The 13,143-nt window shown below is 48.6% G+C and overlaps 3 protein-coding genes across 3 annotated transcripts; all 3 read right to left on the minus strand.

Annotated features, from left to right (window-relative positions):
• Window positions 1-519: 519 nt before the first annotated feature.
• B0J16DRAFT_399607 (Clr5 domain-containing protein) lies at window positions 520-1,535 on the minus strand (the record flags this gene model as incomplete). The annotated part of the gene is made up of 3 exons (XM_046132451.1): window positions 520-929; window positions 985-1,368; window positions 1,417-1,535. The coding sequence occupies 3 exons, from the start codon at window positions 1,533-1,535 to the stop codon at window positions 659-661; spliced, it is 774 nt and encodes a 257-aa protein (XP_045983422.1). The 3' UTR covers window positions 520-658.
• A 2,064-nt stretch (window positions 1,536-3,599) lies between these two features.
• On the minus strand, window positions 3,600-5,208 carry B0J16DRAFT_267843 (uncharacterized protein; the record flags this gene model as incomplete). Its single annotated transcript, XM_046123461.1, has 3 exons — window positions 3,600-4,829; window positions 4,893-5,018; window positions 5,113-5,208. The coding sequence occupies 3 exons, from the start codon at window positions 5,206-5,208 to the stop codon at window positions 3,600-3,602; spliced, it is 1,452 nt and encodes a 483-aa protein (XP_045983423.1).
• Window positions 5,209-6,919: 1,711 nt separating this feature from the next.
• B0J16DRAFT_305349 (uncharacterized protein) lies at window positions 6,920-9,347 on the minus strand. The gene is made up of 4 exons (XM_046124746.1): window positions 9,168-9,347; window positions 8,959-9,102; window positions 8,126-8,888; window positions 6,920-8,070 (listed from the first exon to the last, which is right to left on the minus strand). The coding sequence occupies exons 1-4, from the start codon at window positions 9,230-9,232 to the stop codon at window positions 7,243-7,245; spliced, it is 1,800 nt and encodes a 599-aa protein (XP_045983424.1). The 5' UTR covers window positions 9,233-9,347; the 3' UTR covers window positions 6,920-7,242.
• Window positions 9,348-13,143: the final 3,796 nt, after the last annotated feature.

Below are 13,143 nucleotides of genomic sequence, written 5' to 3' on the forward strand. Positions count from 1 at the left end.
CAACGACAGCGGCTGACATTTCGAAAGCATACTCAGCTACACTCAGTGCCTTTACGCACTCGGTCCCCGTGCCAGCCAGGTTAGTTTTACTATGTTCTTTCTCTCCCTCCGCTTTTAAATGATGTTACAATATCACGACGGTCAACGTAGCCATATTGCTTTGACGATAACGCCTGTGACAAGGCACTTTACCCTGAAATTCCACCCTTATTCATCTTTGTTATTTGCCAACTTGGTATAGAAAAAGTCGCTAACCTGACTTCAAGGACTCATCAACTTAGCAATAGTGCCAATTGTCTATCTATGGTTTAATACTGTAGCTTTGACTGCAATCGGCTTGTCAAGTGACAAGCTGAGACATCCCAGCTGGCCCTACAGTTGTCATGAAGGTGTCGATCAAACTCGGACCAGCATCCCACATAATGAAATTGATTTCTAAACCGCAACGGTAAGTCAACATAGAATTGAATAGTATCCTATTCCATAATACAACGTATTTGCTTGCATTTAAGACTGTCGAGTCGAAACTCGAATATATGTGCCCAATATTTGTGCAACTTGTGAAAGGAGTGTAATCCCGTCAACATCTGTCAAGTCAAGTCCTGATGCTTAAAAGATTGTGGTGGTAGCTGTTTCTTGCTGCAGGTCGCTTACATACTTAGTCTTGAGCAACGTTCTGATAGTCAACCGCATGGAATACAGTCCCTGCTCCCCCATGGCCCTTTCCCACGGAAAGGTCTGGAGCGCGCAAGACTGATCTGATTTCCCCGCCGCGGGAATACAGCGTCGTCGGTTCAGGCACATAGCGTGGCACTGCATCCTGGAACGGCGCTCGACAATACGCCTGTGGAGGGCTTGCGAGGTACGATGATCTTGCTCCTCGAACAGGCCAGCCTGTAGACTCAGGGTAAGGCTGGATAGGCACACCTCTGTGGGCTTTTGTTAACCCAATGACTTGGAAGGGTTAGAAAGGGGGATACGCACGACGGCAACACTCCATCAGCAACTTGCGAATTGCGAAAGGCGCCAACATCAATGTTTTCCCAAACTGGTTCTCGACCGTTGTTCTCAACCTTGATTTGCGGATCATCTTGAGATCGAGCATAGTCGTAGAAGTAGGCTGTGTACATCTGAGGCTGCTTCAAGACAGGCAGAGGTCTCTGGTCTGAGGAGCGTCGGCTCATTGAGCTGCTAGAGGAAGATGCGGGCGAGCTGCCCTCTTCTCCGCTGTACGGTACGTCTGAAGGGGAATGTGGTGGAGAGGGTGGGAGGTTTTTGCTGAGAGATTGACGACGGCGTTTGTCGCGCTTCTTGCAGTTGTACTTGCCAATCTGCCAGATATCAAAGTGTTGGCGATAGGAGCGAATCCTAAGGGTTAGTTAGCAGATGTTTAAGCAACTGGAATGAAGAACTTACGATGCCTCGAAGTTATACTGTATCCTCATGATGTTGCGAGTGTCTTCGAGTGTTCGTCCTTCTTGGATATACAGCTTGGTGATTGTCCCACGGTGTTCGTTCCAAGGTTTGGCCATCATCGTGAATGCTTTTTGGTGTTCGTTTATTCTTTCAAACTTGAGAATGTTGAATTGAACTTGTGTGCGGCTTTTGAAAAATGGTTGTTGTGATGGTTATGTATGGCTTCTACTCTTAGCCTGGGACAATCAAGGCTGCGGCAACAGTGGCAATCTCCTCAATCATCGGAGTATAACACTGAATAACCAACCAGTCTCTATTTTTTCAGAGAATGCTATCATAAATTGCGTACGCTTGCTTTGCTCAAGAGCTGCCGGGTCTTGTTAAATTGTTCAGGTTGAAGTTGGTGTTGTGATGGAAGTACTGTAAACCTTCCAGGAAAGACGAGAAGCAGGACTAGGCCGGGAGTCAAAGCTGAAAAGCTCTTACATAGGTAGGAGGGGGTACCAATGATGCTACTTCTCTTGAATTATTATGAACGTTGGTCGCGAGCCTTATTAGATACTTAACTGTAGGTCACTTTCCAGCCGATACTCGCAGAGCCTCGTTTTACTTATGGTGGTAGAAAGGCGTAAAGGCACCCGCAGCAAGGCATACAGCACTTCTTATAAGGAAAAAAATCCAGTAAATATGATGTTGTCTATCTTCGTGGGCAAGTTGAAGTCCGAGGTCAAAATAGGGCGAACTTGTGCAAGATAAGATTCAGTTCGAGACTATCGTTGCCTACTCGCATATACACATCGAGATTTCATTGTGACACATTCTTCTGGAAGGACTCATCCTTCCAGTCGCCCGGTGTGGGAGACAAGTCATATCTGTGTGTATGCCGAGTCTCAGGCAGTCTATATTCAGCCTCATCCTGCCCAGGTCGTCACATTGCACGCATCACACCAACTCGCACAATTGTGTGAAAAACAACTCTACAATATCATGGCGATTACTCTATAAAGGTAAATAACATACAAAGTTGTAAGCGTTTGATTCGTACAGTTTAAGATCCTTGAATAGACAACTCATCAACGCTTCTCAAGACTGCAACTTTCATTCACTTTACCCCAGAGCCTGATTGTTGACCCCTGCATGCGATCGATCGCCCTGGCTGTCCGCCATAAGGCATCCTAAACACATCTACTTTTTGCACTTTGTCTACTCGCCCTGTTTTACTTAGAAGGGCCAGCCAGGTGCTTGATTCCAGACAGTCGAAACGCCTATAGACCAAGACACGACCATGTCAGCCTGCTTGAAACGGATCCAAAGCTCCTCGATGCGCATCATGTTCGCCTCACTCTTTTTCGTGCACTTTATATAGCTGGGGTAATTGCGCGTTGTTGTGTAGTTTTGACACATACACTTGCCTGTTAATGCCAAAGCCTCAATGAGATCCCTCCACGACACATTGTCACAGGTGATTGCTGAGATTGTACCTGTAAGCCACACTGTCTATCACATAGGAACCCGCGTAGGAACGCGGAGTATTCAGCTCTGTTGGTGACGGAACAAAGGACGCGCTTACGGCTAAAACTACTATGCTTGTGATTTGACAATGCCACTCTGGCTGGCTTCTTCGAAATTCAACACAACCATATTCTCACCGGCCCCAGCTGACATACATATCGCGTCGCTTTACGTATACCTTGCAAAAGGAGAGAGGCTTGCCAATCGCATGTTAATTTCAGATACTGAACTCAATCACTGATCCAGCATCATCGGCTGTATGCACCTATAGGAATAAATGTGTATAACTCAATTGTAGTGTAGGGTCTGTGAACAGGCCAGTAAAGACATCCGCATTAATCTTCTCCTTCTCACTCAAATAAAGGTCTGGAACCACAACCAACAAACAGTACACAGGTTTGAAATTCAATGTGAAAGGCAATGCTGTCGTTTTCATCCATCTCTTTCTCAGACCACCAAAGGCCACGTCGATAGCACCATCACGAAAAAGTGTTGAAAGATTACTGCCGCCAGCCTTGCGTTTGGGCTACAGCCAAATAAAAGACGGGAAAAACACTTGTTGCCTGTGTGTGTGTGCAGGGCTGGGTATAGGAAACTCCGTCCATTCAAATGGATTGTGCGAGCGCACGTACGAGATGGCTGTCACTCTCCGACCGCCTCACTTCGATTATCTAGGCAGCGGTCTCCTTCTTCTCAGCCGCCGCGGGTGTTGCGACAGGTGCTGCGGCAGGAGCCTCACCACCTACAACGCCAGCCTCTTGAGCACCTGGCTCATTGGCAGGGGAAATAGGAGACTGAACCTTGGAGTCGAGAGGGTTGGCGGTGACCTGAGGGTTAGGAGATGTGGGCGTAGAGCCAGCAGGGCTAGATCCTGTGCTAAGAGGAGCCGTGGTCTTGCCGCACTCGGAGAGAACCTGGAACCACTTCTGGGCGTCGGCAGCTGTGTGCGCCTTGAAGTTGAGCTCAGTGGACCCCGTGAACTTGCTGCTCATGGTCTTGGACTTGTCCTTGCCCTTGACGCTGAACTTCTCACCCTGAACCGTTCCGATGACGGCATCAGGAAGGTAGACGGAAAGTTCGGGCTTAGGGTCCTGGCGGTTGTTATCCGAGTCCTTAAACTCATGGAGGTACTTGGAGGGGGTAACCACGTAGTAGCCAGTTGTGTATCCCCAAGACAGCTTGTTACGTGACTTGCGCTCGAGCGAACCCTCGATCAGAGCCCTGGTACCAGGGTGATCCATGTTGGGGAATTGGATGGCATCAACAGAACGCGCTGGCTCGTTGGGGTCGACGAGACGGTCGCCGCTGCGAGCCTTGAAGGCGTTCCATTCGAAGTCGGGGGCAACGCGCTGAATCACTGACAGCTGGTCGTTGTAGAGAGCTCGTGTCTTGTCAGCCTGGCCACCGGCAAGCTGAGTGAAAGCCTCCATGGCTTGCTGAACAACCTCAATGACATGAGCCTCAAAGGCGTGGAAGTTGTTCTGAACAGCGATCAAATCATTTCGGTGGTTGTTCTCAGCAATGACCTGGCTGTTCAGGCGATGCAAGACACCGCGGTGCACAACGTAGGGATCATCGTGACTGTTGAGGTGACCTCCGGCGGAGTCGAAAGAGGCAGAGTGTTGGCCGAGCAGCTCGATCTGCTTCTGAGTGGTGTTACGGGCCTTCTCGACCTCCTTGGCTCCCTTCTCGGCACCGTGGGCGAGCTCCTTGGCCTTGTGCTTAATTTCCTTGTGCAGACGCTCGAGGACGGGAAGGACGGAGCCCTTAATGCTCTTCTCGGTTTCGATATTGGTATTGATAAGGGATTGGGTGTTGGTGCGCATGTTCTCGAAGAAACCAGCAACACCGCCGAGGCTCTGGTCGAAGTGGTGACCTTCCTTCAGAGGGTTGTTGATGGCCTGTTGAGCACTGTTAGTATATACTGTCACTGGCGCAAAGCAGTATTATCTGGATCGTCTTACCTTAAGCGCCTTCTCATATTCCTTGGCGTGATGGCCATGGATTTTTTCCATAGCCTTCATATATTCCTCAATATAACCGACAGCATGTTTCCATGCCTGGAGTCGCTCGGCGAGCAAACCAGCAGTCTATTCGCAAAAACATCAGCTCAATCCCTTCTAAAGATTGTCACCTTCACGACGGTGCATCGCGCGCGCAGAAGAAGGTGTTACAGTGACATACGCTTGAGGGGTCGACTTCAGGGATAGCATCTTCGCTCATGGTGCTGAAACCAGTTGTGGCCCTTGAAGGGAGTTCGGTAGTCGTAGGTGAGGCCATTCTGGGCGATCGCGACGTCTGGTGGTAGAGCTATTGTTGTTGTTTCCTCTGTAAAGGGGTCGTGGGTACTGGTAATAATGATAGACAGTCAGGATTGTCACAGTATCCGTAGTAGCGTTGAGATTAGATTTAGCTGTCCAAGCTTGGCAGACAGGGTCAGGGAGGTCCGCGGGTAGGTGCGAAGAGGGGTATCACGGCGCAGTCAAGGGTTCTGAAGCTTCTTTCTGCAGGGGTTGGTCAGTGGATTTATAGGTAGGTATGCAAATGGAAGCCAAGCTTGGTCTGATGCGATGGACAAGTATTTAAAGATGTATCCGAAATCTTGTGACCTGGTTTTAGACAGCAGAGGTAATTGATTAAACACCTCAATCAAGTTAGTGTTGACGTCGTCGATAGAGGATCGCCAGGAGAGTCTAGATGACGTCGAGGCTCAATATGTATCTAATTGGCGCGCGAGGGGTTGTTTAGACACCAAGAGCTGAAAGTCCCGACGCTAGACGCCTGCTGCACGAGGCCTCATTAGCAGAAATAGATCTGTACAACTAATCGAAAGCATGTGGCTCATGACCTCCTTGAAACAAATGTTTACTAACAGTTCAAATGCATGATTGCAGTTGTGCTTGTGCGTTCTGTGTCCCCTTTGGCAGCATAAGAGTTACAGTTTCAGCTATACTAGGATAATCGACTCTGACTACATACTACGGAAGGTAGGTATCTATGTACAGTAGTATGATGCTGTATCAAGACAAGAAAGAAGATACCCTGAAGTAGATCATGTTTAGAGTGACAACTGTCAGAATCATAATTCGCTAAAACCATCATCAACTTCACCTTCAACTATCACCAGATCTCCTGACTTCCCTGAAAATGACGTCAACCGCCCTCCAGCACTTGTCCCTACAATAGCACAAACTCTGGGCGTGGTCCCTTGAATTTGTCGCGCCGACATTTGCACTAACACAGACTTGGCATAGTTGATCTGGGTATCTTGAATCTTAGCTGCCCTAGGTGGGTAACAGAAGAAATGTTCTCTAAGGCTTAGGCTACAGAAATAAAGTAGCCTAAATGCTAGCCTAAGCCGGCATAAGGCGACCAGATTATTTCGTCTCTTATGCTTTCGGCGATCAATTCTTCTGACACCCTGCGGCTGCCTCAATATCCTTGGCTTCGGAACATTCTCTATATCGGGAAGCAGGATAAATAGTATATGAAGTGCAAAGCCATGACGCAGTCTATAGCGTCTATAGCGTGTTGAATATTAATCAGAAACACACAAGTTACAAGGAGAGATAGTACTCTCAGTACCTGTTTATCAATGTTTTTAGGGGTATTGTACACCACCACCATTAATCAAATCGCCACGATTCTAGACAGTACCCACTGACAACAAGCTTTTCTGGTCGGATGTCACCGAGTGCCGAAGAATTTCGACATGTCGCCACCATACCGTTGACGCCCCCTATGTCATTATCGATAACTTGAACAACAACCGTACTGTACACCAGTACTCCAAGTACCACTTCCTGAGATACTATATTGTTCAATGATGGGTTGCTTCAGTACAACAATTAATCCACTAGACAAGCTCCAGGGAAACATGGGGCTCAGAGGAAGATAGGAATGCGGCCCTTCTGATTTCAATAGTCACGCTTTCTGTGCACTATTGTTGAACATTAATGGAGCTGCCATTTGGTAATAGTTATAACGAATACATTGGTAATGAATACATCTCGTTATTCATGTTTCTTTCCTAACATCATGCTTCTGGGGTATTATTATACAAGTGTCTTCTTTTCATCCATCATCTTCGCCGTGCCCTGTTCTGTTTCCAAGTATCGCACTGATGTCGTCGATCCAATACCTCGCTAACAGAAGTATGCCATGTCTATAATTGCTTTGAACACCATCCCATAACAACAAAAAGAAAAAGCAAGAACGCCAGCCGAGCCTTTCGGACCTATCGTTCGTACCCATAAAAGTATATATCACATAATTCAGTATCTGCGTGTTGAGGACAAGAGCCCAGGCGCTTGTTTAAAAGACTTGGTTGCGGTTCTGCGACCTTCGGTAAGTCGCAGCGTCGTCAGTGTAAGAACGACCACCAGTGATCCAGCTGGTTGGGCGTGAGACATGTTGAATATGATCCTCGCCATCCTGATCCTCCGAGATTGTACCCAGGGGGTCTGTTACAATATCGTTTGCTGGAGGTGTTCGGGGAGCGCTGAGCGCTGTTTGGTAATCGGGTAGAAGCAAATCGCCAGTGCCAGCACGCGAGCGGGCTGGGGTTTTAACAGCTGTCTGATAGCTGGGCACCTTGCTCAGCTCGGCAAGATCAGTGGCGTCGAGATCAACATGTTCAGCTGAGTTCCGTGTTGATTCTTCAGAACTGTTCGTCCGGGTAAGCGCTGCAGTTGCAGGCTCGGATCGTGGAGCTGGCCCCTGGGGTGCTGATGTGGGTGACATGAATCCTGGAGATCCCGCTGAGTGGACTGAATGTATAGAGGTGTATGATGATGTTCGCTGGGAGGGGTCAAGTGACACATTGGCAAGCCGAGACGACAGTGCTGCGGGTGCAACAGGTCGACTGTGTGCAAGTGCTGCAAGATTCTCATTGGATCCAGCTCGTGATTGTGCGTAGAAGGGACTGCTGACACCTGATTGAAACCCAGGCGTTTGAAAGCCGCTCACATCGACATCCGCGTACAGCTGATCCAGGACATGCTCGCCATATCCGGGAGGAGCGATAGTCGAAAGTTCTCGTTCGTTGTTAGGTGTGGTTGGTGACTGGTCGACCAAGTTGCCTTCTTCGTCAAGAGGCATATTGGGAGAGATAAAGATGGATACGGGAAGAGTTGCTCGAAGCTGTCAAGGAGCTGTCAGTAACCAGATATCACAATTCTCTCGCGCCGGAACTTACCTCAGAGATATGACCGTCAGGGTTGCAGAGCGCAACGGTCAGCTTAATCTTATGTCGAACCTTGATGCCATGGTGGTTCAAGTCCTGAATGCATTGGCGCAATCTCTTGGGAAGGTTGAGTTTCTTGGTCAAAGCCCAGCCTTCTTGGCCAGTATCCTCAATCATATCTTGCCAATGCTCTTCCCTTGACGCAGCGAACTTCCACATTGATACCTCGCGTTCTGTTCGATGCTCTTTCGTGCCGTAACCGGAAGAGGATCCTTGAACATAGCATTCGCGGACTTCCATCAACCTTGCTGTGATGTCTCCTAATTCGAGACCTTTGAGAAGCGGTGTAAATCGCATTTCCATCGTAACTAAACCCCCGAAGACCACAGCCTTTTGTGGAATGATGATTGAGTAATCAACCTTGTTGGGCCAGATATTCTCCACGCTCATAGCGTGCAGGAATTCAAGAGCACCAGGCTCCAATGTTCTGATAATTCGAAGGTGTTTGTTTGCGTGTAGATCGTATGCCAACTTTCCACGTCCGACGGTTGCTCTCAGTTTGTAAGTAATTGATGCCTCGGGGATTCCTTCAACACTTTCGGCCATATTGCCTGGTAGCATGTATTCGAAAGGCCATTCGTAGTTTCCAGCAGGGAGTGTCATGCTTTTCCCATGTGTGCCTATGAAAGGCGCCCATCGGTGCTCGAGGATCGTCGTCGTCTTGTCAACCTTTTGTCCCGAAACGCCGGGTGCGGTTCCTCTAGGGTCAGCCCAACTGTTGCACATCACATGTCAGCTATGGTCCTCACATTGTGTCAATGCTCAATCTCGAATTTGCAACTTACACATGACGCAGAGTTCCGACGAGCCTTAGGCGGACATCTTCGATCTTGAGTGATGACTGAAGGCACAGAACTAATGTGCCTTTAAGTATTTGACCAGACGATTCATGGTCACTTCCGCGGAAAACGATAAAATCGCTGTCCAAGCTGAACGTCAAAGTCGATTAGTATTCTGCAATGTTGTCTGCAGTGGTAAGTGAGTGTGTGCGTACCGAATGTCAAAAAGACTATATGAATTTCGCCCCGTTACGGAAGCGAAAGGCTTAAAAGACGGCATGGCAGCGTTTTGTCTGTCGTATAAGTGGTTGTGGTTTGCTGCAGAGCAGCAAAGAGGGAAGAGGTCAAAATGAATAGGTTGCGAAACTGCCGAGAAAGGGAACTAGAATGGACGAAAGAATAAATTGGAGGAGATGGAACGCTTTTATTTAGATCACGGCTAAGTTGAGAGCACGAGTGACGAGTTACAGCAGCCCAAGCCACGCACGAGTCGACGGGATGCTGTGGATACGATACAGCCTCTAGAAAACTTGAGTGGGGCTGTGAGATCAGGAAAAGCCAAAACCTACGAGGATCAGGTTAAGCAAGGGTAGGATAATGGAAGTTCCATGCAATGGGAGGCGAGGGTCGATAGCGCAAAGCAGAGCAGATCAAGCGGCGCGGCCTCTAGTGGAGTCAGGATTGCGATGTGACAAAAGTAGAAAAGAGGGTCTTGTTCTGATAAGACGCCCACCGTGTCGGTCTCACTAAAGATTTGACATCCAGGCCAGGCAAAACTCAGCAGGGGAAAAGATATCAGACAAGAGGTGGGTGAGAGGGGAGCGGGAAAAACTAAGGTTAAAACAGGGCCTCGATTGGAGGCGGCAATGGCCTTTCTTTTAATAGTGGTGTGGAGCAGAACGAAGATGCTTCCAGATGTGTATAACGAGAAACATGGGAGAGCAGATTGGGACGTTGAAAGAAGAGCAGACCGATGTGCATGACACCTGATGCTCGCATCTGGCTTTGATCATGACGAGCCAAACAGCCTGCATCAGAGATACATCAGTCATGTCAATCAATCAGTTCAGTGATACCACCCCTGCAAAGCACAGGTTTAGGGCATGATCCAATCCCCTTTGGGTAGTGATAACTGATAAGAGGGTCTGGTCTGCCCTGTTGAAGAACTTCAGTCAGGTTAGTAGCAGTTCCCGTAGACAAAGCCGAACAGATCGCCATGGTGTTATGGCGCAATTAACGCAGGAAAGGCGCTGGCTGTAACGGTAATAACGGGACGAGACACGACCGCCCTGCATCTGGCTGCAAGTCTCATGTATCATGTATCATGTATTGCGCGTATCGTACGTGCCCGGAAGGTTGCGAAGGTACAGTAACGGCCGTCGGATGATGACGGGCCGGTGGAAACGGATACGTACGGTGAGAACCTTTAAGTGCCTTTGTTGACATAGAAGATTGAAACCGATCAAGGAGCAGTACTGTAGTCTTTTTCTCCAGATAAGAGGGCCTTGTTGCGCGTAAATTGTCTCGGCCGTTTTGTGTCGCTAGCGAGAACCAGCATGTTTTAGCTGACTGGTGAGTGATTGAGATTGATCAAGACCAATACGTCTAAGGGCTGGCATCGCATCGCAATGTAGGTGGGGCGGAGACGCCGGCCGCACGCATTGAGGCTGGTTCGCTGCTGCATGAGTCGGGATGATTCGTGCTATCGAAGCCCGATCGAAGCTTCTGCCCTGTCCTGCCCTGCAGTTTCAACGCTGCACCGAGCGTCTGTGCTTGGTAGCGCCGAAACGCCGAGAAAAGGTACCTACATAAAACAGGTAAATGGCCGCCAGTTCTCGGGACGACAGACGGGAATGGCCTCGTTTCGAATCGATGTATCCGATAAACACTGATGACGGAAGAGATCTGTTAGATGTTGTAAGACCTAAGATAACCTTCCAGGCTTAAGTGGGTGGTGAGCAAGTAGATTATCTGTAGGGAAGGCACACAGGTGGGCGTGCCTGAGCAGGTTCTTGCTACCTCTGCAACTTACAGCCACGGGCAGCCACAGGAGGTACTTGGTTCCAACGTTCCTGTATTCTCAACGACCATTGCTTCCTCTCACAAACTCATCATGAAACATCACAGCTCCATGTATACTAACTCAATTCTCGTTAAAAGATTGCAACGTGCCCCGTTCTCGTACACAAGCATTCTTCTCGTCACCGCAAATGCTATGTGGTATCCGATACAGAACCAGAAATCACAGGGCAAACCAGTCTGTAGAACCCCCACGCTGACGCCCCCAAAGTATGTACATATTCTCGAGCCTTAACCGCAGTTCTAGACAAGGCTATAAGGCAACCCCCTGGGATAGCTCCCGTGGGTATCACTATACCGAGGGCAGGCGGAACGAAAACTACCCATGGAGAATCAGGTCCGGAAGACAAAGAATTTGACTCGGAGCTCAAAAACTCTCCCCTACGTTCACCTTATTCTTGCGGCTCCGCTAATATTTCGTGCTTTCTCAGTTCAGTGTAACATACCAGGCAGGTTGTTGTGGCGCACGGCCATAACGCGGAGTTTCTCGCTATCATTTCGTAGCTTATCGAGAGCTGGAGCTTTCAGCCAGCCAAGAATTGTACAACAATTTTCCAAATTCGGAATATCAATCCTGATTTGTTTCAATCAGCTACTGGGCTGGTAATCACAGCTGGATTGAGTAGACACACGTGCTTACTTTTCAGCAGTCCTTTTTTACCACACACCATCATATCTGATCATACGGTTCTGGGATGTGCCAAAAGCTGCAGAATATGGGGTTTCAGTATCAATGGCACGAGACCGTCACTGCAGCACTTATAATATTTCATTGGCAGGACCTCAGTCGACAAAAGCAAGATCTAGATCAGTGAGGCCCAGGGCGCTGGGGTCTGTACAGAACTTCCCCGACCTGGAATATCTGCGAGAATGATCCTGATCTGACGGTATCATGGTACGTAGTCGTTCCCAGGCTTGAACTTGCTGGTGTCTCGAACTCGATCACCAGGACCATGCCAGTAAGGGCTGAGCCTAGGCTTCAGTTTAGCCGGTCAGACGATGGTTGCATATCTTAATTATTCCCCATGGAATCTTTACAGAACAAACCCTCGTCTACTACGACTGCGCCTGTACCAAGACCCGTGCCTCTCAAACAGACGGTCTGACCGCCCCATTGTACCTACCTCTGCAACTCACAACGACCTTGATGCATGCGGCAGACTGGCCCCTTTGACTCGACTTGTCTCCATCAAACAAGCATATGTCGACGGCAACTAGCGTGCCGTGATAAAGCACCGAGAGAGCGCAGCAAGAGCTAGCTTAGAAAGAACGGTTCCACCGATTGTGTACCTGACAACTTATTTGGGCACCACCGCTACCTGTCGGCTTGCATCTTCTCTTTAACATGGGCCGTCGTCCTTTGTGTATCTGTGGTGGTGTCGCTTCTGGCCCCCATATAAAGGCTTACTGAGCGTAATACGGGAAGAAATCGACCGAAGATACAATCCCCTGCGCCGGCACATGCGAAGAACTCGTCTCGAGGACAATTCAGGCAAGCTTGTGTGCGCCCGAATGCTAACCTGAAATTACAGATATGAGACAGCCTTTCCTTTCGCTTAACCACTTCGAACTTGACCAGAAACGACAAAGTCCATTTTTTTGTTGAGGCTTTTATCTTCGAAAACTGGGCCATTCGATTTCGGAAACTTAGAGAACCGGACCCATCGTCAGAATCAGCCCTGTAGAATGCATTGGCATTTTGCAAGTTGTATCAAAATCAATGAGATCCTATTCCTGTTGTTGCTTAAGATTGTTACCTTGGTCAAGTCTTCGGGGATTGTCGAGAGAGCCTACAGATGCCAGAGAATGCAGTCAGCAAGGTATTGCGATCACTCACTGTCGAATCTGAGCTCCCAGTATCGACCGCCAGAGATATCTATCATATGAATGCCGATGGTTCTTTTATGTGACTTGACTACATTGCAGGTATATACAAGAGGCGGAAGACAGCTTTCGTGATTTGTTTACATTGCATTGAACTTACACAGCAGAAAAAGCCTACGGTGTATGGGCACCGAGCTATCACGCACAATGTCTGTCTTTCTGTCTGTTTTACTCGCCAACGGCGCCTCCAACTCTTTACCGATATGTCGAATTATATGGACACATCCT

Source organism: Fusarium flagelliforme, assembly GCF_020744385.1.
Source record: "Fusarium flagelliforme strain FIESC 12 MPI-CAGE-AA-0113 chromosome Unknown B0J16scaffold_4, whole genome shotgun sequence".
In the NCBI taxonomy this organism is placed as follows: Eukaryota; Fungi; Ascomycota; class Sordariomycetes; order Hypocreales; family Nectriaceae; genus Fusarium; species Fusarium flagelliforme.

Excerpts from the sequence above, each read along its gene's own strand:
- B0J16DRAFT_305349 (XM_046124746.1), bottom strand. The coding sequence starts at position 9,232 with ATGCCGTCTTTTAAGCCTTTCGCTTCCGTAACGGGGCGAAATTCATAT. Across the intron at positions 8,889-8,958 it reads GTCGGAACTCTGCGTCATGT|TTGGGCTGACCCTAGAGGAA; the intron begins GTAAGTTGCAAA and ends GATGTGCAACAG. Across the intron at positions 8,071-8,125 it reads CTGACGGTCATATCTCTGAG|CTTCGAGCAACTCTTCCCGT; the intron begins GTAAGTTCCGGC and ends GCTCCTTGACAG.